At 43.9% G+C, this 22,188-nt stretch overlaps 1 protein-coding gene across 4 annotated transcripts in view; it reads right to left on the reverse strand.

Annotated features, from left to right (window-relative positions):
* SMARCA2 (SWI/SNF related BAF chromatin remodeling complex subunit ATPase 2) overlaps positions 1–22,188 on the reverse strand; it is a 1,892,118-nt gene that overhangs the window by 1,759,036 nt on the left and 110,894 nt on the right. For all 4 annotated transcript variants that reach the window (XM_086961220.1, XM_086961218.1, XM_086961217.1 and 1 more), the window contains exon 2: positions 6,014–6,270. In XM_086961220.1, the coding sequence (XP_086817346.1) occupies positions 6,014–6,238 (225 nt within the window). In that variant the 5' untranslated portion in view covers positions 6,239–6,270. The remainder of the gene's footprint in view (positions 1–6,013; positions 6,271–22,188) is intronic.

The raw sequence follows: 22,188 nt of genomic DNA on the forward strand, positions 1-22,188 counted from the left end.
TGAGAAGCAGGTATGCAGGCAGTGGCATATTTGGCAGGTTGAATGACTGACACATGTTTTAGTCTTATTTGTGGATGACATTTTCCTAATTTCTGGGACACCACTAGCAAAACTGACAGACATTTGAGAGGTGGTCGAAATATTTAGTCGATACCAGCTTAAGGATCAATGTGTTCAAATTAGGTTTCCTTCTGTCAACTAATAGTCACATGTGGGGCTCACAGTAGCAGCAGGTTTCTTGAAATAGCCCGCAGCACAGGTACACAAGGAAGTACTGACATCCATAAGCTGATAAGTTCATAAGGGTCTGATGAGCAAAAGTGAATCATTGGGCTCTGCACCTAATTCGGGTGCCAGAGAAGACTAGTTGTATAGGATCAGATCAATTGGTCATCCACCACCAATGCAAGGGACAGTTTCCAAAGGTAGAACATAAAATGCTTAAGCTACTTCGTGGAAGAGGTGGCATGGGAGTATACAATTTCCACAATTATCATTTGCAAACCACAGCAACACACAAGGATGCTTAAGAATCTCACTGCCCCAAATCCAGTCTGTTTAGTATAATGACAGATAATGGTCCTATTATAAGGTAGCCTGTGGCTTTTGGGATGGAACGCAGAAAAGATGCCCCACACACCAATTGATATGGTTTCCTATTTAAATAATACACAATTTAGTGGCAATAGTGTTTAAGGACAAGTGGTAACTAATAGATATCAATAGTTAGACAGGGATGTGCAACAGATACAAAGAGCAGCACTACATGAGGATCCCTCAATATGTATAAACTTGGAATGCACATAGTTGATACATGTAGCACTACATAGATATTGATCAGAACGACAAGGTATTTATGTATCAAATGTTGAGGGCAAAGTTAGAATAGGTGGCCATAGATTGAAACTTACACTATCTACAGAAATCTTCAACGAAGAAACACTCCAACAGATGGGCAAGAGACCAGAAGAATGAGACTGTAAGCAACATCTCGAAAAACACTTGCAAAATATCAAAGTGCCACAGTTCTTGCAGGAAGAAGACCTCACTCTACAAATACGTTTAAAAATTATCATATATGCTATACTGGGTTGTCTGAAGATGGGGGGGGGCGGGGGGGAGGGGGGGGGGGGGGATGGGGGGGCGGGAGATTGTGAAAACGGCCCCGTCTGGCGATGTCCATAACTGTAGGTTTTGTGTGTATACGCATGATTTATTTATAAAGTAAAAAAGCAAAAACATAGCCTCAAAGCAATAGAGTGCAGTAAAAGATGAAGGTGTAACAATAGAGAATTGGTCTCAGTCAGAGCAAGTAAGCAAAAGTTGGAGGAGTCAGGAGAATGAGACTTACAAACGTGAAGAGACACATCAGGGAAAAGGCTAAGGAAAAATAAATGAAGATGGTGTTGTGATATTACTTGTTCGGTCTGAATGGGCGTGGAATACCAGGCCGTTGCTGCATAATAAGATCAGGCCGGACATCTGTACTTCTTTCTGTACTCACAGTTGATCATTGTGGTGGCTAGTTTGGGTTGACTTCTTTATAAAGGACAGAGTAGGTCTTGAATACAAGATGAGCTAGCAGAGGGAGCCAGTGGAGTTCTCTGATGGTTGGTATTAGTCTGTTAAGCATACAGGGTCCTTTGACAGCCATACTGCAGTATGGAGAACACCAATTGGAGGGCTCCGGTAGGTCTTACCCGCCGACTAGTAGGGTCTAGTCTACATCAAGGTAGGAAAGGACCAGTATTTATAAAGCAGTTATGAAGTCCGATTTCAGCAGATAAGCCTTTTGTTTTCTGAGCAGAGACAGTTCGTGCCAGATGGCTTTCCTCTGTGCAATGTGAATCCCGATTTGAAGGTAAGAGATTTCTTCAGTATTTTATGAACTTGGTGCTACCAGAAAGTCAAGGAGTGAAGCCTTCAAGATTTATAATGGAGAGTCAGACGTGCACTTTTTGTTGCTTGCTGTTACAGGAGATTACCACAAATTTTGATTATGTTGGCCCGAGTTTAAGTGAAACCTTTGAAAGCCATGCATAATTTGTGGCAAAACAGTTCTTGAGACTTTTGTAGTCATGCTATGAGGATATTTTCAAGTAAAGCAAGTTCATGTCAGCATACCGATAGCGGAAATGCTGTGGGCTAAAGGGATTAGCTCAGATCAGTATAAAATCATCTGACCAGGATCCGTTATTTGGTTAAGATGGAAAAAATAGCGCAGTGCTACTGTAAATATTCACTGAAGAAGTGATGGCGCCAAGAAAGGTCAGTGGTAGAAGGTGTATACAGACGAAGGTCCAAGAAGGCGATTGTTGCTATTGAATTGGTGATCATTTGAATGGCTGCCAGGAAAAGCACGTGGGTGCTCAAACATTAGTTCACAAGGTTGTCAATCCAGTGAGCAATCTTCAGTAAAGGTTGCAATGATTATCTTGAGAAGAGCTTTGAGAGTATTCATTGGGGATACAATTCATTACAAACAACGAGATGATCTCACATTCGCACGTAGTGGCCTTAACTGAACGGAGGAGGCTTTCCAGTCAATCAATGTCTAGGCATCATATTAAAAATGAAAAAGCGGGAGGTCTGTCCCTGTCAAGAATCTACCATATTCATAAAGGTTTCCCTGAAAAGATAAAAATTACAGCTTGATGTTTACAGCTTTTACCGGTACACGTGCAAACAGTAACAACTTTGCAGGAGTCACACATTTTAATGATTTCATATGAAATGCAGTAGTGTTATGCTCAACTAGTGTGGCAATTGGTAGATTGGATCACTGGAAGTAAAACACCGACCTTAGTGTTACCTTTAATACATTATTTTTTCCTCCTTCTGGGCTGAGCACTTCATTATTCTTATTGAGGGCTGAATGTATTGCCTGATGGCCGTTAGTTTTCTGTGGGCCAGATGTACTTAACATTTTTATGGTTGCAAAAGCTCTGATTCGGCATTGTAACTGTGGAAATGTTTTTTCAGATGGACTATTCTTATTTTAGAAAATCAGAAAAGTTTTTAGACGCATAAAAGGGATTGCAAATGGATACCATTCGCATTTGTAAAGACGTTTTGTTGTAGGTTTCCGCAATGCCACTGCCAACTATTGTATTTTTAAAAAATGTATATTGTTTTTTAACTCTAGTATTTTTTAAACTTCTTTTTAAACAGTTTAATTTCAGGAAAAGGGGTGCATTAAAAAAATGCTTTGTTTAAAAGCCTAATCACAGACATGGTCGTCTGCTGACCCCCGCAGGCCCCCAGCCAATCGTAGTGAGTTGCAATTTACAACCTACCTCATCAATATTCATGAGGTAGGTCAGACATTAAAACATAGATCAATTTTTTAAAATGTTTAACTGGTTGCAAAAAATTGTACTTGCCATTTACGACCAATAGTTTGCTAGCAGTTTTTTTTTTTTTACATCTGCCCCTGTATTTTTAAAAATATAAACTTTAAAATAAGTCTTGGATTTGAATGATACAGGCCTCAAAATGAATCTGATGTTACAATGGCTCCTAAAATAACCCTAAAATATATGTGAGTAGTGGCACCAATTTGCCCTGGCAGTTCTTGTCAAAAGCCGCAAATTATGTCACTTATATTTCACACTGGCAATAAAGACATTCAATTAGAAAAAAAATTAAGTTAACATACTTTTCATATTGTTAAGCATAACATGTTTAGAATGTTTCAATGGGGGCTAAGTACAACAGTATGTTTAGCCCCTTAATAAGGGTACATAGTTGTCCACTGCGGGCAGAATCGCCATTATTAAAATGATTGTCCTTCCCAAATTTCTGTATCGGTTTAATAATATTCCCATCCCTTTCCATAACAGTTTCTTTTTAAAAATACGGTTGCATCTCATAAGGTTGTTCCGGGGTGGTAAACAGGCGCGTGTCCGTTGGCAGGTTTTCAACTTACCATATTATAGAGGCGGGTTTGAGGTTCCTGATTTCCACTTATATTATCTCGTTGCACAGTGTAGTTATACATTTGCGTGGCACCATCCGGATGCAAGGGTCAAGTTTCTACGCCCAGAGGCAATTTTGTTCTCACCGAACGGCTAGCTACTGTCCTGCCTAGAGGCGTGCCTAGAGACCCTCTCGATATACAAACTGTATCGACTACTAGCTGGGCCTGGGATAAGCTTAAACGATATACTGGCGCTCCGGTGCTGTATTCTTTGGCTCTGCCTCTCCCGAATGCCCACTGGCTTCCGATCACAGGCGAAAAACTGGTACAATGCACAATGACCAAGTTCTCCATCCCTACTTTGGGCAACCTGTATCCCAGCAGCCACATTTTCTCAGTCACAGAAGAAGCCCGGTTCCATGAAGCGACGTTTTTACTTAAGCGACAGCATTCTGCCTTATGGACGATACTACCTGGGTTCCAACCGAGCCATATTCATTCAATCCTCTTTCCCTCCTCCTCGAAAACGAGACTGGTGTACACCTGTTATCCAAACTCTACACTGCCTGCTCCGCGATGCTCCCAACCATAGATGACAAGGTTCATAGAGACTTGGAAACTGATCTCGGTCGGCCAATCACAGATGACCAATTGGCCAAATGCTGTAAAGTCACAAAAGACGTTTCCTTGAACAGCCGGCATAAACTGCTGCATTTTAAGTTTCTGCGAAGAATGTACATCACCCCTGCTAAAATGCACAGGCTTGATCCTAGTAGGGTGCACACTTGCCGGAAATGCGGTGTCCCACATGCTGACTTTGCCCATCTCACTCGGACCTGTCCCAGTATACACTCTTACTGGGAGGCAGCCCACAAAGCGTTTGGCGACACGATTAAGATCTCCCTCATCCCCACGCCGGAAGTGGCACTGTTAGGTAATACAGTAAATTTCCCCAAGACTGTCCGTTTTTTTGCATCCCCCAGTCTGCTATTAGCTAAACGAGAAATTGCACTACACTGGGGTCGTTGGACTGTACCCACATTGCAAAGTTGGTTGAACAGTCTTGCTTATTGAAACACCAATAGTGAAGTTTACTCCAGCACTCTGCCTAGTTCCTCCCGTCCCAAGGACATATGGGATCCTTACAAGTTGTATGTAGTCTCCCTACAAAATTCATCTGACTCCCTTATGGGCTCAGGCATAGTCCCTACAGGTGTGTGGTAGACTGGTAGGGCCACACGACAACGAGGTCCTATATGCAACATGGCACCCTGTGGTGATATGTACTGACTCGCCTGGAAACTCCACACTTTGAGACTCGGACGGGGTGGCATAGGTCACATATTAGGGGCGCCGAGACAGACACTAGAAGTGGGGGGTGCCAAGGACACAGTCTTAATTCTCAAATTGCTATGTATCTTGCTGAATTTGCTTTTTTCCTTTAATAACAGGATGTGGAGGATTCTTTCTGATATTTCAATGGAATGTTTCCGTCTGTGATTACTATACTGCACAGTGAGCACACATAATTGTATTGATTTGCTGGTCTTGATAATCAATAAAAAGAGTTAACAAAAAAATTATAATACGGGTACACAGTTAGTACAATAACCCACAGGTATAATGAATGGAAAGAAAGTCCAAAAGAATAGGAACAATCAGTCTACGGAAATTCAGAGAGGCCACAAGACTTTGAACAATCCTATGCTGGCAAACCAGATCCTCCTCACCAATTAGCAGCCCTCTTCATTAATATCAATCAGGCTTAAACTCATAATCCAAAGTCAGTATTATTCAAAACGAATTAGAAGAATGTACATACAAGGCTTCAATGTTAATCAGAACATTACTTCATGGTTTTCACTACTGTCCCTATGAACCAACTCAAAAAGCTTTGGAAGAAACACTGCAGCTGTGTTAGACAAGAGATCACAGAGATAAGGATACTAACACGTTTTTATTATAGGTGATCCAGTATATAATCGATTGTGAAACAAGCTCTCCCACACACTCATAAACGGTCTTTAAACTACTGATGCCTGCTTTGATCAGATAAAAGAAAACAAACTCTAAACCAATATGTTGTTTGTTTACCTTATGCATTTGATGCATGCCCTCTGGTGGATAATCTGATGGTCCCAGGGTTGCCATTGGATGGGGTACGCTGGGTGGACCAGGGCTTGGCCCCATCATGCTATGTACAGAACCAGGTGATGGTCCAGGCCCTGGGCTAGGCCCTAAAATAGGGCCAGGAGAAGGGCCTGGTCCAGGAGAGGGACCAGGGTGAGGCATTCCGCCAGGATCTGTTGGGGTGGACATCTGATGCAAGGCTTCCACCAAACAGTTTCACTCTGAAATAATAAATTATAACAGGATCAACCTCATACATATTCATCAAAATAACGATTGGTTAAAAGACTTGTCATGAAAACATTTCAAAGGAGCACACAAAATGTCTTAATGCTCATTAATGTGTATACGCTTGAAAAATATATATTATCCAAAGTAAGCATAATATTTTTCAAAATATGTACTTCACCACTGCTGAGCACTTATAGTTTAAAACATTATGTATCTGAAGTATTTGCAATGGAAGAGAGAATGTGTGGGCAAATGAGTACAGTTTCCAAGCATATAATAGAGCCCGATAAAATCAAACATAACCTACAAAAGCAGACCAGTTACCAAAGACTCTACACAGAATCGCAAAGCCTTTGCAACACATACCTGATTAGAATAAACCCAACTTTTGATGAAAATACAAAACATTCTAGACATAGATAGGCAAGGCTTACCAACCAACAAATAGTTAGGAGTTTAGAACATAACAGTATACTAGCATGGCACAGCAAAAACAGGATATGGCTAACAAGCAAGGCAAGCAGTAACACAAACAATTGCTTTCGGAGCGGAGACAAACCCAAGACTAAATAGGAAGGCTGACAAATGTACAGACTTGCCAAAGGCAATAGCAACTTTAAGTACACACTGTAACAATATGAGGATGGAGCAAGACGTTTTGTGTAATACACTCTTGTGAAGAGCGAGGGTTGGTGTACGTGGTACTTAATTTTGAATAAATAGTGTTTTTCAGATTATGCTAAAACATTTCTTCTTTCCGATATAATTAATGGCCAGACAAAACGTCTATGAAGCTCACCTTCGAAACCCTCATTGAAATGCATGACACAGACTTAGGGCAGATACAACCAGATTACACAAAGCATTTTATGTACAACCAAAATGCAAAAGTGAGACATCTAATAAGTATGCCTGGGACTATAATCCTAGACATCATATTACTCTTCTAGATGCCTCTTTAACACAGTCAAGAAGAATATTAACTGGGCACACCCGAGAGCTTTAGACCCTGGAATTTTATTTTTCCAGAAATGCAACACAGGGAATTGGCGGAAGGAGAGAACTAGGGATTGGTGTCATGCAGCTATTACACTGCCTCAGTAAAATGTAACTGCAGAACGTTATTTCACCACTGCAATAATACTGGAACGTTTCACCATGAATTCTACATTTTCATGGACAGTACCAACACTTGCCAGCAGAGATGCTAAATGAACAAGCATTTGCAATGCAATAGGTCTCGCATTAGGAAAGTTTGAGCTATTGGTATTGTAAATGACAATTTTTTTATTTATATTTTGTTTTTGAAAATAACTAAATTAATAGCTTTGTCATTTACAATGCCAATAGTTATAACTTTCGCAAATAAGACACCTACAGCATTTGTAATGCAATATGTGTTGTATTTACGTGACTTACATGTATTGATATTACAAATAACAATGGCTTTTAATTTTTTTTCAATAGTTAATAATTAACCACATGGCTGCTAGGCATTTTCCCGTCCTGCGCTGAAGAACCAATATGTCCATTATTTATGACGAGCTGGCCTTGTCATCAGCGCACGGCAGTTAAGCGCCATGACGAGCCCAGCTCGTCATTAGCTTCGAAGGGGTTAAATAAAAGTTATTGTAATTTATAATGGCAATAGCTTAAAGTTTTGTAAATAACTTTTTTGAAGATTATGTTCAGTGTATTTTATTGTGACGAAATTCCAAGAACAGAAGTGAAATATTAACATATTTTTGTTACATTTGTAATAAAGCTTCAAACATTGAGAGAGCATATTTGTGGCGCTGAGTGATGTTGTGATGGCAAACGAGTGATGCTGTGGCGTTTAGTGATGCTGTGGTAGCACATAGTGATTTTGTGAGGGTGAGGGGGTGTGAGGGTGAGGGGGTGTGACGGTGAGGGGGAGTGAGGGTGAGGGGGAGTGAGGGGGAGTGAGGGGGTGTGAAGGTGAGAGGGGGTGAGGGTGTGTGTGAGGGTGAGGGGGTGTGAGGGTGAGGGGGTGAGAGGGTGAGAGGGTGAGGGGGTGAGGGGGTGTGAGGTTGAGTGAGGGGGTGTGAGGGTGAGAGGGGGTGAGGGTGTGTGAGGGTGAGGGTGTGTGAGGGTGAGGGTGTGTGGGGGGGTGTGAGGGTGAGTGAGGGGGTGTGAGGGTGAGTGAGGGGGTGTGAGGGTGAGTGAGGGGGTGTGAGGGTGAGTGAGGGGGTGTGAGGGTGAGTGAGGGGGTGTGAGGGTGTGTGAGGGTGAGGGTGTGTGGGGGTGAGGGTGAGGGTGTGCGAGGGTGAGGGTGGGTGAGGGTGAGGGGGGTGTGAGGGTGAGGGGGTGTGAGGGTGAGGGGGGTGTGAGGGTGAGGGGGGTGTGAGGGTGAGGGGGGTGTGAGGGTGAGGGGGGTGTGAGGGTGAGAGTATGGGTGAGGGGTGCAAGGGTGTGAGGGGGAGGGTGTGGGGTTGTGAGGGTATGGGGTGGTGAGGGTGTGGGGTTGAGGGTGAGGGAGGGTGAGGGGGGTGACAGGGGTGACGGGGGTGAGGGTGAGTGAGGATGCGGGTGTGTGAGGGTGAGTGAGGGTGAGGTGGGTGCGGGTGTGTGAGGGTGAGAGGGTGTGTGAGGATGTGTGTGAGGGTGAGAGGGTGTGTGCGGATGTGTGTGAGGGTGTGAGGGTGAGGGGGTGAGGGTGTGTGAGGGTGAGTGAGGGTGAGAGGGTGAGTGAGGGTGAGAAGGTGGGTAAGGGTGAGTGAGGGTGAGAAGGTGGGTGAGGGTGTGTGAGGGTGAGGGGGTGTGAGGGTGAGGGTGTGTGAGGGTGAGGGTGTGTGAGGGTAAGGGGGTGTGAGGGTGGGTGGGTGAGGGTGGGTGAGAGGGAGGGTGAGAGGGTGTGTGAGGGTGAGAGGGTGTGTGAGGGTGAGAGGGTGTGTGAGGGTGGGTGGGAGGGTGAGAGGGTGTGTGAGGGTGGGTGGGAGGGTGAGAGGGTGTGTGAGGGTGGGTGGGAGGGAGGGTGAAAGGGTGTGTGAGGGTGGGTGGGAGGGTGAAAGGGTGTGTGAGGGTGGGTGGGAGGGTGAAAGGGTGGGTGGGAGGGTGAAGGGTGTGTGAGGGTGGGTGGGAGGGAGGGTGAAAGGGTGTGTGAGGGTAAAGGGTGTGTGAGGGTGGGTGTGAGGGTGAGTGTGTGAGTGAGGGTGAAGGGGTGTGAGGGTGAGGGTGAGGGGATATGAGGGTGAGGGGATGTGAGGGTGAGGGGATGCGAGGGTGAGGGGATGCGAGGGTGAGGGGATGTGAGGGTGAGGGGGGGTGGCGACTGGGGAGGAATGGACAGCAACATCCAATCTATATTTACTGAAAGGTCTTCCCATACACTGTTACCTATTTGAAGATCCTTAACCCACTCACAAATTGCAATTTCTGGCATTGCTCTGAAAGCAGGCTTAATAAGGTATGTAGAACCAGAGCGGTAGACACACATTGCTCCACGATAGGGTAACTTGCCTTGAAGCAGAATTAATCAAATTAAGCCATGAATGTTTTATATGCTAAAACAAATTAGCTACGTTATCTGCATCAACATTAGTTGAGAGGCCAAAGAGCAGTGTAAGAAAAATAGGCCCCAGAGGTTTTATTTGTGTGACTTCACTGCATAACAAGATAAGACCCCTGTTATAACCTATTTTAAGGCACTGTGGGAAGAAGCGGGCCGTATATATAATTATACTTCAAAACGAATACAGATTATGTAAAAAGCGTTTTCATATGAAGAGTTATGAATAGTAAAAAAAAAGTATAACTACGTGAGTTAATGGATGCCCAACGCTTCAGCAATTTAATTAGCAGGCTTGAAATCCAAAAATAAATCCACGGGCTGCTTCATAGTTCAACAAGAGCACAGACCCTGCCCTTGTAGTGATAGGGAGGGTGCCGCCGCGCTGCCCGCGGCGACCCGGAAGCTCTTGGCCGGCCGGCCAATCCCCTCGCGGCCGACCGGAAGTCCCGCCTCCCGAGGTCCGTGAAAAGGCATGCCGGCGCATGGAGCGCCCTGCCGGTCCGGGGTAGCCTGGGTCCCCAGGAGGGGGCCAGGGAGAAGGAGGAGTGTGGCGCCTGTTGCGGGGCTCCTCTGACCTGAGGGAGCCCCGATTTAGAAGAGGAGACGAGACGCGCCGCGCCGTGAGGAGCGGAGCGCGAGAGGAGCCCCGCCCGAAGAGCGCAGTCGGTGAGTGGGGCCCAGGGCTGATGTGAAGTCCGTGCGTGCTTGTGTGTATGCCTGTGGGGGAGGGGAGGGGGGGGGTGGGGGAGTGTGTGCGCGCGTGTGTGCGTGTGTGCGCGAGGGAATGTGTGTGCGCATGCGTGACTGTGTGTGATTGAGAGAGAATGCGAGGCAGGGGATAGTGTGCCGTGTGCCTGTATGTGTGCCGTATGCCTGCGTGTGCATGCGCGCGCCTGTGTGTGTGTGTGTGTGTGCGTGCGTGCGTGCATGCAGAGGGGTGGGGGCTGCCTGTGTCTCTGTGTGAGCAAGGGCTTTGCTACGCGCAAGCGCAGCTCAGACGCGCGCTCCCGAGGTGAAATCTGACATCGTCAAAGCGCGCGTCTGGTAGCTGTCCACATTCCTAAATACGGGCCACAGTAGATCTGAAGCAGACACCTTCAATGCTCACGCATTGAGGGTAGGTCTGCTCGACCTAAAAAGTCATTAACCATACCTTTATTAACGCTCTGTCTGGTGGATACTCTAACTGCAAATTCCTCACCTCTAGAATATCCCCAGATGCCAAAGCGTATCGGATCAGGAAACTCAAATAGCAGTGCTTCTGTGTGCCGATGGGTGGCGCAGTGTGCCATATGCGCACTTACACTCTGCGGCTTCAGATGCAGAGCTCATCAGCAGACTTGAAGGACTAGCATGCAGATTCCTAAATTTGTACCTCTTTAGAAAGAAAAGGAGACCATCCCACATAACGGAGAGGTGGGAAGGTAGTGAAGAATCCCAGTTTAGATGGAGTATACACCAGAAAGGCAATTATTAATGGATACTTCTAACCACAGATTCCTCGCCTTGTGAAAAGATATCAAAGCAGTACCTCCCAAGGTATTGGGTCTGAGGAATGGTTCACATCAAAAAGTAGAACAGGACTGAAAGGCTAAAGTGCACATCCCGATGGACATGAATGCCAAGGCAATAGTGGTTTGTGAAGTGTGAACCGATACCCAAGTAGTAGGCTGACAGATATCCAGGACAGGCACTCTGCATGCCAACGCAGTGGCCGTAGCCTTAGCTCTGGTAGAATGGACCTTCAGAACTTTAGAATGTTGTTTACTAGCCAATGCACACCATATCTTAATACAGAGGATTGTCCATTATGAGATGGTCTTCTTCTGCACTGCCTTGCCCTTCTTTCCCCTCAGAGAACCCCACAAAGAAAAAATCATCTACCAACTGCTCGTTGGTACACTTGATGTAAAATCTCAGTCCAACTGATTGAGTCTCTCCTCCTCTATTAAGTGAGGAAGCGAAGCAAAGAATGTCAAAAGCGTGATGGCTTGTCTGCCATGGAAAGGTGTCATTACCTACAGCAGGAACTCAGCTTGAGTTCTTATGACAAGCTTGTCCGGGAAAAAGGTGGTATCAGGCATATGGGCACCTAGATCACTCCCACAGCGTGCTGAAATAAAAATCCCCCAAATTGGTTTTAAGCTCAATAGGTGCAGTGGGAAACTGTGTACTGGCTCTAAAAGGGCACACAAGGAGAGGGAAAACCTAATTTAAGTCCTGTTGTGGTATTCTAAAGATGAAAGGAAGCCTCTGCGAAGGAGTCAGGTGTGTCATTGGCAGGTGGACCTCAGACGTCAGCAGGTTCACCGCCCCATCACAAGATCCAAATTAGGATAAAGGACCCTGTCCTTCTTTGGCGCAATGAATTAGCAAGATCAACATCCAGCCCCCACTTTTGAGGCCAGTAGTGTATCTATGGCTACTGGGGCCAAAACTGCCTACACCTCCAGGTGCAAACCAGGCAGATGGTACTCCAAATACTACTCTGCATGTAGGTGGCAGGTGGGGTGGGTTGAAGAAGAATGGAAGGTTGTAGCCCCATTGGTCAATTTGAAGGACCCAACTGTCTGATGCGATGCTCTGCCACCCCTGAAGGAAATGGCGGACCCTGATTCACATCAGATGGCTGTGTGCCACTAATGGTGCATTAATGAGGTTTTGAAATTGTTGTTGGAGGGGTGGGGGATTTGGGACGTACGCTGCCCCTGAGGAACTGTGGCAAAAACTATAGATTGAATGCTGAATGAATCAAACATTCACACCCAGTCAAGAGATCTGGGTTAAATCCATCGTTCTTTTGCTCACTACGACACCCAAGTTTGGACCCAGCCATATGCAAATCAGTTATGACCCTGCTCCTCATGGAAACAGCCCAGCTGTTTGATTCATTCAGCATTCCATCCATCATTTGTTGCTGCAGGACTTTTCACCCTTATGGACTGGTTATTGTCTGTTGGGCCAACGATGACAAAGTGTCTATGGGAAATGAAGTTCCATACAGAAAAAATGGGTCCATGTTAAAGGAATGGATTGTAAATGTAAATATATTACTTTGGAATCACAAGTGAAATACACGATCATTTAAAAACTACTCAGCATCTGAGAAAATAATTTTCGTTGATACTAGCTGTGTTTCACAGCAACATTTGTGGAGAAGTGTGGCTCACTGGTTAGAGGAGGCATACCCTGAAGCTGAGGTCAGACCCGGGACCAGGGTTCAATTCCCGACGCGGCAGGGTCCTGAACCCAATTGTCCACGGGCTCGATAATTCTCGCTTTGGTGCCCACTCTAAGCACGAGTTTGCACTATGCAGCTCTGGGCAACAAGCTTGCTTAATCTCCACAACACCCAAACCCCCCCACCCCCCGCGGCGGGATGCCTGGCTTTCACCTTGGGGATGTCCAGCACAGGTGATCTCACAGGGAAAAAACAGGACGGGTTCCCAAGGCAAGCGCCGAGATGCTCAAGGGTAAAATCGAGCGCTATATAAGAACACACATACATACATTCATTTTACCCAGTGCCCAGAAAGACACGCTGCAGCGGCAGTGGTGCAACTTGGTTATTGAATACACACCTCCGAGCGGGAGGTGATTTTCTGGAGCACGGGCAACCAGCCAAACTACACTAAAGCTCAGCAGTGCACGACCATTATACTTGATTTGATTTACACATTGACCTGCTCAACGGTCGCAGAACGCACTGAGGTAATCATGCAATACAAAGAGATCACCCATCTCACAGAACCTCGAGCAGACACATTTGCATTTGCCGATGAGGAGATAAGAATATATGCCTTATTTAAAGAGGACTCCACTAAATTTACAACCACACGCAGCAAAGAACAACACATCAGACAGCTACCATACCTGTCCAGGAAACAAATAAATCAACGACTACATGCTAACACAATGATACGGTACCATAAAGCCCAAAGAATTCTGCGAGGACTGAGAATATCCTTAAAACCATCTTAATGTAAGAACACCCAAAAATTCACTGACAAATGGTACGAGATACTAAACAAGTGTTCTCTTGACCTAATTTTATTAATAATAGAAGAACTTTCTAACATCCTGGAAGAACTGGAACAAGAAATTAGATCTGTAAAAACGGAATTAGACAAAACGATGACCCCCGAGGAACTTTCAAAAACATTGGAAGATATTAACAACCAATTGCAAAAGCATACCCAGGAGGTAAATGAAAGAAAAATCAGTAAATATCGAAGAGACACTATCGATTACAAGCTAGGGGAGGTATATACGTGGGCAGACATCTATGCAAAAAGAAGACAAAATCGACCATACACAATGAACACGGATACATCATCATCAGATAATGATACTACGGAAACAACAGGTAGAACCAAGAGAATTCCCACTAATCAGGTACAAGAACAACAAACTACAAGTGCCACACCAACATCTTCTGCTTTTTTAGAAGCAGGCCAAGACGAGAAGAACGACCCCCGCGGCGACAAAGAAAAACCAAGAGAGAAAGGTCCACCTCAAACGAGGAACGTCACGGCGAAAAAAGACAAGAAGAAAGGGAATCAATGAAGAATTTAGTGATCAACATTTCAGATTTTCAACTTACAGAAGTTCAATTGCAAACTCTACAGAAAGGGACATCCTTTGTACAAACAGCTCACACGAACCTACTTGAGATACACACAAGTTTTTTCAAACTTATGAGGAAATTAAGACTACGACATTTTTTTGAAAACGTTGTGCCAGTAAAAACAAATGAAGAAATGGACATCCTGAAAGGATTAAGATCGGACAGCACTTTTATGGCTCCAGTTAGCCATAAAACTTTAGACCTTTTCGAACAAATGGTCAAACAGGATCTTTCATCACTTAACTTTCAGGAAAAAAAAACCATGAAGAATTTTACAGCCAAAGAGTTTGGTACGCTACGATCGATTGCTAACAACTCAGCTATAATTTACCAAAAAGCGGACAAAGGAGGAGCTCTGGTGCTTATGAATACGACATACAGGTTGATGAACATCTACAGGACGATAACATCTATATGAAACTTGACTCAGCTATAATTTACCAAAAGGCGGACAAAGGAGGAGCTCTGGTGCTTATGAATACGACACACAGGTTGATGAACATCTACAGGACGATAACATCTATATGAAACTTGACTCAAATCCCACCATGGAAATCAAAGCTACCTTGATAGAAATCATTCAAAGAGCGGAAGCCAGAGGTACCATCAACGCAAGAGCTAAGAAATATTTAATACGGGACAACCTGATCAGCCCGACATTCTATATGGTACCCAAAATCCATAAGGACGCATTAAGACCTCCCTGTCGTCCAATCGTTTCCACACGAGGGAGCATCCACGAACCCGTAGGGACATTTTTAGACAGATATTTACAACCATGCGTACTCAAGATGAAATCCTTTTTGAAATACACCACAGATTTTTTGAATAAGATTGGCAGCATCACATTATCTGAAGGAGAGAATTATGTACTTTGCACCATCGATGTTAGATCACTACACAACAATCCCACACCAAGAAGGCATAGAGGCAGTGGAACAAGCCTTATTGAATTCTGAATACGAAGAAGACATGCAAATAGTTTTAATGGAACTATTGAATTTCACACTCATGCATAGTTACTTCAGATGGCAGGACAATTGGTATCTCCAGAAGAGTGGAACATCAATGGGGGAATTGTGCGGCACCCACATACGCCAACATTTACAAGAATGAATATGAGGAACAACACATTTTGAATGCAGAAGAATGGAAAGATAACTTAACACTATACCTATGGTTTAAAGACGACATCTTTATTATATGGAGAGGTACAAGTGAATCTTTGGAAACTCAAATACACAGACTCAATACTCTCAATGAAAGAATCCAATTAACATTCGAAATACAGGATCAAACCATCAACTTTTTGGATGTCTCCATTACCAAACTGGGAGCAAGTTTCACAACAGACATGTACAGAAAACCGACAGATAGAAACAACATGTTACGATATGACAGTTTTCACCGACAAGCACTTAAGCAACATCTTCCATACTCTCAACTCTTGAGGGTCAAAAGGATAGTCTCAGACCCGGATAGAGGCATTAACCCGATGGAATCCATGACACAACGATTTAGAGACAGAGGGTACCCAGAGGAAGTTTTAACATCAGCACTCCATAGGGCAAGTCAAAAACCCAGACCAGAATTACTATAGATGCAGCCACTTCTCAAGACGGAACGCACCACGTACGTATGCAAATATTCCACCATGAGTAAACACTTCAAAAGGATTGTTAAGAAACATTGGATGTTGCTCAGAATGGAACCAGATTTTAACAACATTTACCAACAAGAGCCGATCTTTGCTCACACATGTGCCAAAAATCTTGGCAAAATTATAAAGCAAAACACTCAACAACCAATGACACATGAATATAATGGCACCAAACTGTTCTGGAACTGTAATAACTGCAGCAACATCATGAGTGGAGGATAAATCACACACCCCATGAAAGGCCATTAAATAAAACTGCAAGTATACACCACGTGTGATATGTCTAACATTCTATACATGCTCAAGTGTCCTTGTGGCAAAGCGTATGTGGGTCAGACAGAATGCAAACTGAAAATAAGGATGAATGAACATAAGAGCAACATAAGGACCAAGTCCACAAGATCAGTAGTAGCGACTCATTTTGCAGAAGCTCACCACCACAGTCAACTAAGGGCATGTATACTAGAAATAGTAGAGAAAAAAAGAGGGAAGAGATAACAAAACGATGCTGCTAAGAAGAGAAAATCATTGGATTTACCATTTGAACAGCCTCAGATTAAATGGAATGAACAATAGAACTGAATTTTTGTGTTACTTATAACATTCCATGAACACTTGTGATCATAATCCTGGCACAGATATTTTTGCTGTCATTGACTGAACCTCACGTATGATTCTTTCATCCATTTAATGTTTTCGTTGACTTTATATTTTTCAGCATGTTTCTTCACCCCGTATAACTTTTTTTTTATCTTCACACTTTTATTTCACAGCCAAGCGCGCCACATATAAGGATTAGCAAGCATCTCATTATGCACACACAACTTTATTGACAGCATAGAAGGTCCCTTTATACAGACCAGCGAACACGCACCATAATTTGCAGACGGTTCCTAGAAAGGATCGTCATTAGGCGTAACGTAACATCAACGTGCGCAGACAACTCGAGATACCATAGCCATGTCAGGACAGAATCGAGGGAGAACGCATGGACACACAGTACCGGTAAGCAAGCAGGGCAAGGTTTTCACACAAGAGAAACCTCAACGCTACAAAGCGCCAGTATATATCGCAATGAGTTTTAAGGGATAACTTCCAGCACACTTGAGCGGGTTACCACTCAGCTCGAGGACGCGCTTATACAAACAGCCGCTGCAGTTAGCACTGAGCATGCTAGAACCCAGCTTGATAAGAACGCGATATTTTTTTTAACGATTACACATAACTAGCGCACATCGGCCAAGCAACGATGAGTAAGCCACTAGTCACGGTGAAAGCTAGCAGGATCACACTAAGGAGATTTCATTTAGTTAAACGAACCGCTGCCCCCACAAGGTGCGAAATGGTCACACAGTCACAATTACGGTGGTGGTTGTACCTGAAGTGAAGGACACACTCTTACATGATATCATCATTTAATGTTTGCAGATATTCCCCGGACGAAGGCACGACATGTCAAAATGCATAGGGAGAATGCTACATGTGTATACCAAACAAATGCACTATGGGAAATGAAGTACCATTCAGAAAAAATGGTTCCATGTGAAAGGAATGGATTGTAAATGTAAATGTATTACTTTGGAATCACAAGTGAAATACAAGATCATTTAAAAACTACTCCGCGTCTGAGAAAATTATTTTCGTTGATACTAGCTGCGTTTCACAGCAACATTTTACCCAGTGCCCAGGAAGACATGCTGCAGCGGCAGTGGTGCAACTTGGTTAAAGTGTCGGAGAGTGCCATACAGTGTAGTAGAGTCGTGTAGTCTCAAGCTGTATAAAATAAAGCAGGGTGTTGAACTGTAGAGGTGTGCAGAGTGAGGTAAAAGATTTGTATAGTGGAGTAAAGTTGAGTGGAGTGGAGCAATGTAGTGTGGAGTAAAGTACAATAGAGTGTATTGGTGCATTGTAGGGTGGTGTGGAGTAGACTGGAGTGGTATAGATACCCCTCCCTTGCATCATCTCAAACCTCTTTAATATTCAGATCTCCCAAACAACAAGCCTTTCTAAACTCCGCCATCTGACTCCTGCCCCCACTCATCCCAAACCACCTCCTCCTCCTCCTGCTATGATCTCTAAATAAACACTTTCTAGACCCTTCCATCTTCTATCCCTCCATTAACCTTTTCAATCCAACTAACAGATTCACATGTCTACTGCTCAAATTAATTTCATATTTCCCTATACCAACTCACCACTAATCCTGTTTGGGTTCCGGACGAGCCTGCTGCTCATCGAAAAGCGCTTTTTTAATCATCAGGGGTACCAAGCGCTATATAAATGCTAACCCATCCCTCTTCCGTTCCTCCACTATCCTTTTCAACCCAAATAACAGACTCGCATGTTCACCGCTAAAATGAATTTCATATTTCCCTATATTAATTCACCACTAATCCTTTTTGGGTTTCGGAGCAGCATCCTATTTGCCGAAAAGCACTTTGAAGCCTCGTCAGGGGTAGTAAGTACTATATAGAAGCAATTAAAATTACAATAGCATAGAGTTGAGTAAATCAGAGTGTTGTCTCGTACAGTAGAGTGTAGTGTTGAGTCAAAGTGTTAGAAAATCCCAAACTACACTAGAATGTTGTACCGGCATAGAGTGGAGTACAGAGTTGGACAGTGGAGTGTACAGGGATGGACTGGAGTACAGTGTTGCAGATTTATATAGTGAAATAGTGAAATAGAGTCCACCCATAGCTTACAGCCCACCCATAAATGACCATATGTAAGCTTCAGCATCCTTCATTCCAGTTTGCCATGGTATGTGTAGGTCATGTCCTCTTCTTGTGTCTGGACCTCCCCTAGAGCATGGATCAAGTAATTGTACCTATCCACTGTATCTTTTTTGGGCTACTTTTCTGGTATATAATCACTCCATATGAGCACTTTGTTTTCAGTCGTCTCCCATATCCCTGTCCATGTAGCTTCTATTCCCTTCAACCCATTCCTCTTCCATGTTGCTTCTTTTCCATACCACCTCCCTACCCTGTACTTTATGCCGCTGTGCTCTATGCCACTACTCTCTACTATGCACCACTACTCGCTCTGCCACTGTAGTCTGTATCAATGCGCTCTACACATTGCACTCTGCAACACTACACTCAGAGTCACTGCACCACTCAATTCTATGCCACTGCGCCACTCTCCTCTATGCCACTGCACCACTCTCCTCTATGCCACTGCACCACTCTCCTCTATGCCACTGCACCACTCTCCTCTATGCCACTGCACCACTCTCCTCTATGCCATTGAACTTTTTGCCACTGCACTATACGACACTCTACCCAGCACCACTCTATTCCATGCACTACACTCTACGCCACTCTAATCTACTCTTCACCACTTTACGCCACTACATTTGATGCAACTGAACTCTATGCCACTTTAACCGCATCACTGCGACGGCTTTTCCCGCTGTGTGCGGCAAATTTCAAAAAGCTGTGTTACATGACGAGCTCAGCTCGTCATCAGCACACGACCACCGTGGCTGATGACGAGCTGAGCTTCACACCACTTCACTGTAAGCCACGCTATTGCATAACTCTATGCTATGCCACTCCATTTCACTCTACTCCTCTCTGCTGTACTACATAGCTAAAAGACATTGGCAAAGCCAATAGCTCTTGCATAGGTAAGACCTATTGGCTATGTCAATGCTTGTTTTTATTTAATAGTTTGTTTACTTGCGCTCATGTGCAATACATTTTCTCTGCACTATAAATAGTGCAATCCAAACAACTTGCAATTATAGCCCAGTAGGGATTAGCGACATTGTACATTTAATGCAGGTTTTGAAAGATTGTTATGTATTAGAAGGTGTAAATTACTACACACGGGAATATTCGAGGAAGAGCTAGCCATACAATTTACATTAGGGAATAAACAAATTAGCAGAAGACATTTTTCACTAGAAGGATGATTTAACTATATTGTAGAAGAATTAACTATAAACAACATTAATGTTTTAGTTACTCAAGCTTCTTTCCAAAGAGAGTAGAGCCTGAACGGGAAAAAGATGGCTGCAGAAAAGTAAATGTAAAACGTGTAACCACAGGCTTGTACGATACTCTTGGATGGCATGGCTTTGCGCCACAGTACTAAAACATAGCAGCGTGTTCTAGATCAGGAAATTATATGATGGCGAATGTTTTGAAACCGTAATCTGTAAACTAATAATTCATTTGAAAGAAACGCTACGTTTCATCTTTCTTTGCTTTCATTAAAAAGTTGCAACAATGCATTTTTTATCAAAATCAATTTATTGTTCTCTCCAATTTACGTATTTAATACACAGGGTGCATAAAACAGGTTAACTCCTCCACCAACACCTGCCCCAAAAGGTGCCGCGGATCTGATATCCTCTATAAAGAGACAATGTGCTCACCGCACTGTGGATGATGACCACAAGGTCTTCCCTCCAATCTGTACACTACTTGCAAAAAGGAACAATGTATTAGCCCATTTTAAATAGTGTTACTATTGTCGGGCCCTTGACACCTCAATAAGATGAACATTGGCGTAGACATTATTAGTGCAGCCTATGCAGTGGTACTGGTGCACCAGGGTGTGAGGGTCCCATTGCACCTCAATTAAGACCGTCTTTTACTACTCAGCTATGAGGCAGACAGGGGACCCATTTTCCAACCCAGCACTGCCATCCATAGCACCTTTCCTACATACGCCAGTGCCAAAATTAACTAGGATATGTCAATAGTGAAATGAAAATCAGCGGGATGTTTGAAATGCAGTAGGTTCATAATGTGTAAACATATCACTGTCAACAGTTTCTACAGTCAGTGCTTCACTATAATTGTTTTAGTTAAAAAAAAAGAAAAATCACAGAAAGACGATCTTTCCCATGTCCAAGTTCTACAACAGAAAGAACCTTACACTTGTCCGCTGGGAAACAGGCGCTCGATGCCCATTTTCCAAAATGAACGCACACAGTCCTGCCTACATTGTTATAGGATGTAGTTGTGAATGACTGATACAGTTCCAAAGACTGACTGTCCATTTTACTTAACGCTGTAGCGTCAATATTTGACACTAATCTGCTGTATGGAACAGCTACTTCTTAAGTAACGATGTCAATCTTACGGATATGTCCCAAATAGTAAAAGTCAGAAGTCATGAATATTACATAGTTCATAAGGAGTAGTTTCTGTCCTGTAACTCCAGTTCTGTAGTAGGGGTATCTCTGTTATAGTCATAATCTAGTGAATAGTCCCGCCCATGTGCGTGGACCCGACAATCAAAAATAATCTCTTAAGTTGTCAAATCATGCAGAAACTGCAAAGACACTTAAGAGAGAATTTAAAGACAAATAATGCAGCCTATATCCACAGGCTACACTGTCCAGTACTTCAACTAGAAATTCCACCAAACAAAACCACACACAACACAGCCTGCCCAGTTTCTTCCATAGAGAAACTTGCCTCAACCAGTAAAAGACTCTGGGATGATAGAGAGGAAGGCATGGACAGACAAGCCCCATAGGCTGCCATTATGTGGCTTAAATAGGATACTGTGCCTTTAAGAGAACTTTCCAGCACTTTCTCCCAGTATCCCAGAATGCACAGCAGGTCCCTTTTACTTTCAGTTCTTTTTGAAGGCGTAGCACGCCAGACCTGTAGCATTCCTTACATGAATATTTATCTCCACCGGGGAGGAGGGCGGGCGCTTATGACTATAACAGAGATACCCTTACTACAGAACTGGAGTTACAGGACAGAAACTACTCCTTCTGTAGTAGGGGATCTCTGTGTATAGTCATAATCTAGTGAATAGATGGCAAGCCCATCCCCACACCAAAGCGGCGGTTGAGAAAAGAAATTAACACCACTATTGTGCGAACAAATTCCGCAGCGAAGCCTGCCCAACCTGAGCATCTGCCCTGGCATCAGTGTCCAGACAGTAATGCTTAGCAAAGGTATGAACCGACTTCCAAGTGGCCGCCTTGCAGATCTCTGCAATCGGAACATTACGGAGTAAAGCTGTCGTGGCAGCTTTTCCCCTGGTGGAATGAGCCTTAGGTTTACCCCATAAGGTCTTATTAGCTTTTTGGTAACACAACTGTATGCAGGACACAA

The sequence above is a fragment of the Lissotriton vulgaris genome, chromosome 3_1 (assembly GCF_964263255.1).
Source record: "Lissotriton vulgaris chromosome 3_1, aLisVul1.2, whole genome shotgun sequence".
Lineage (NCBI taxonomy): Eukaryota > Metazoa > Chordata > Amphibia > Caudata > Salamandridae > Lissotriton > Lissotriton vulgaris.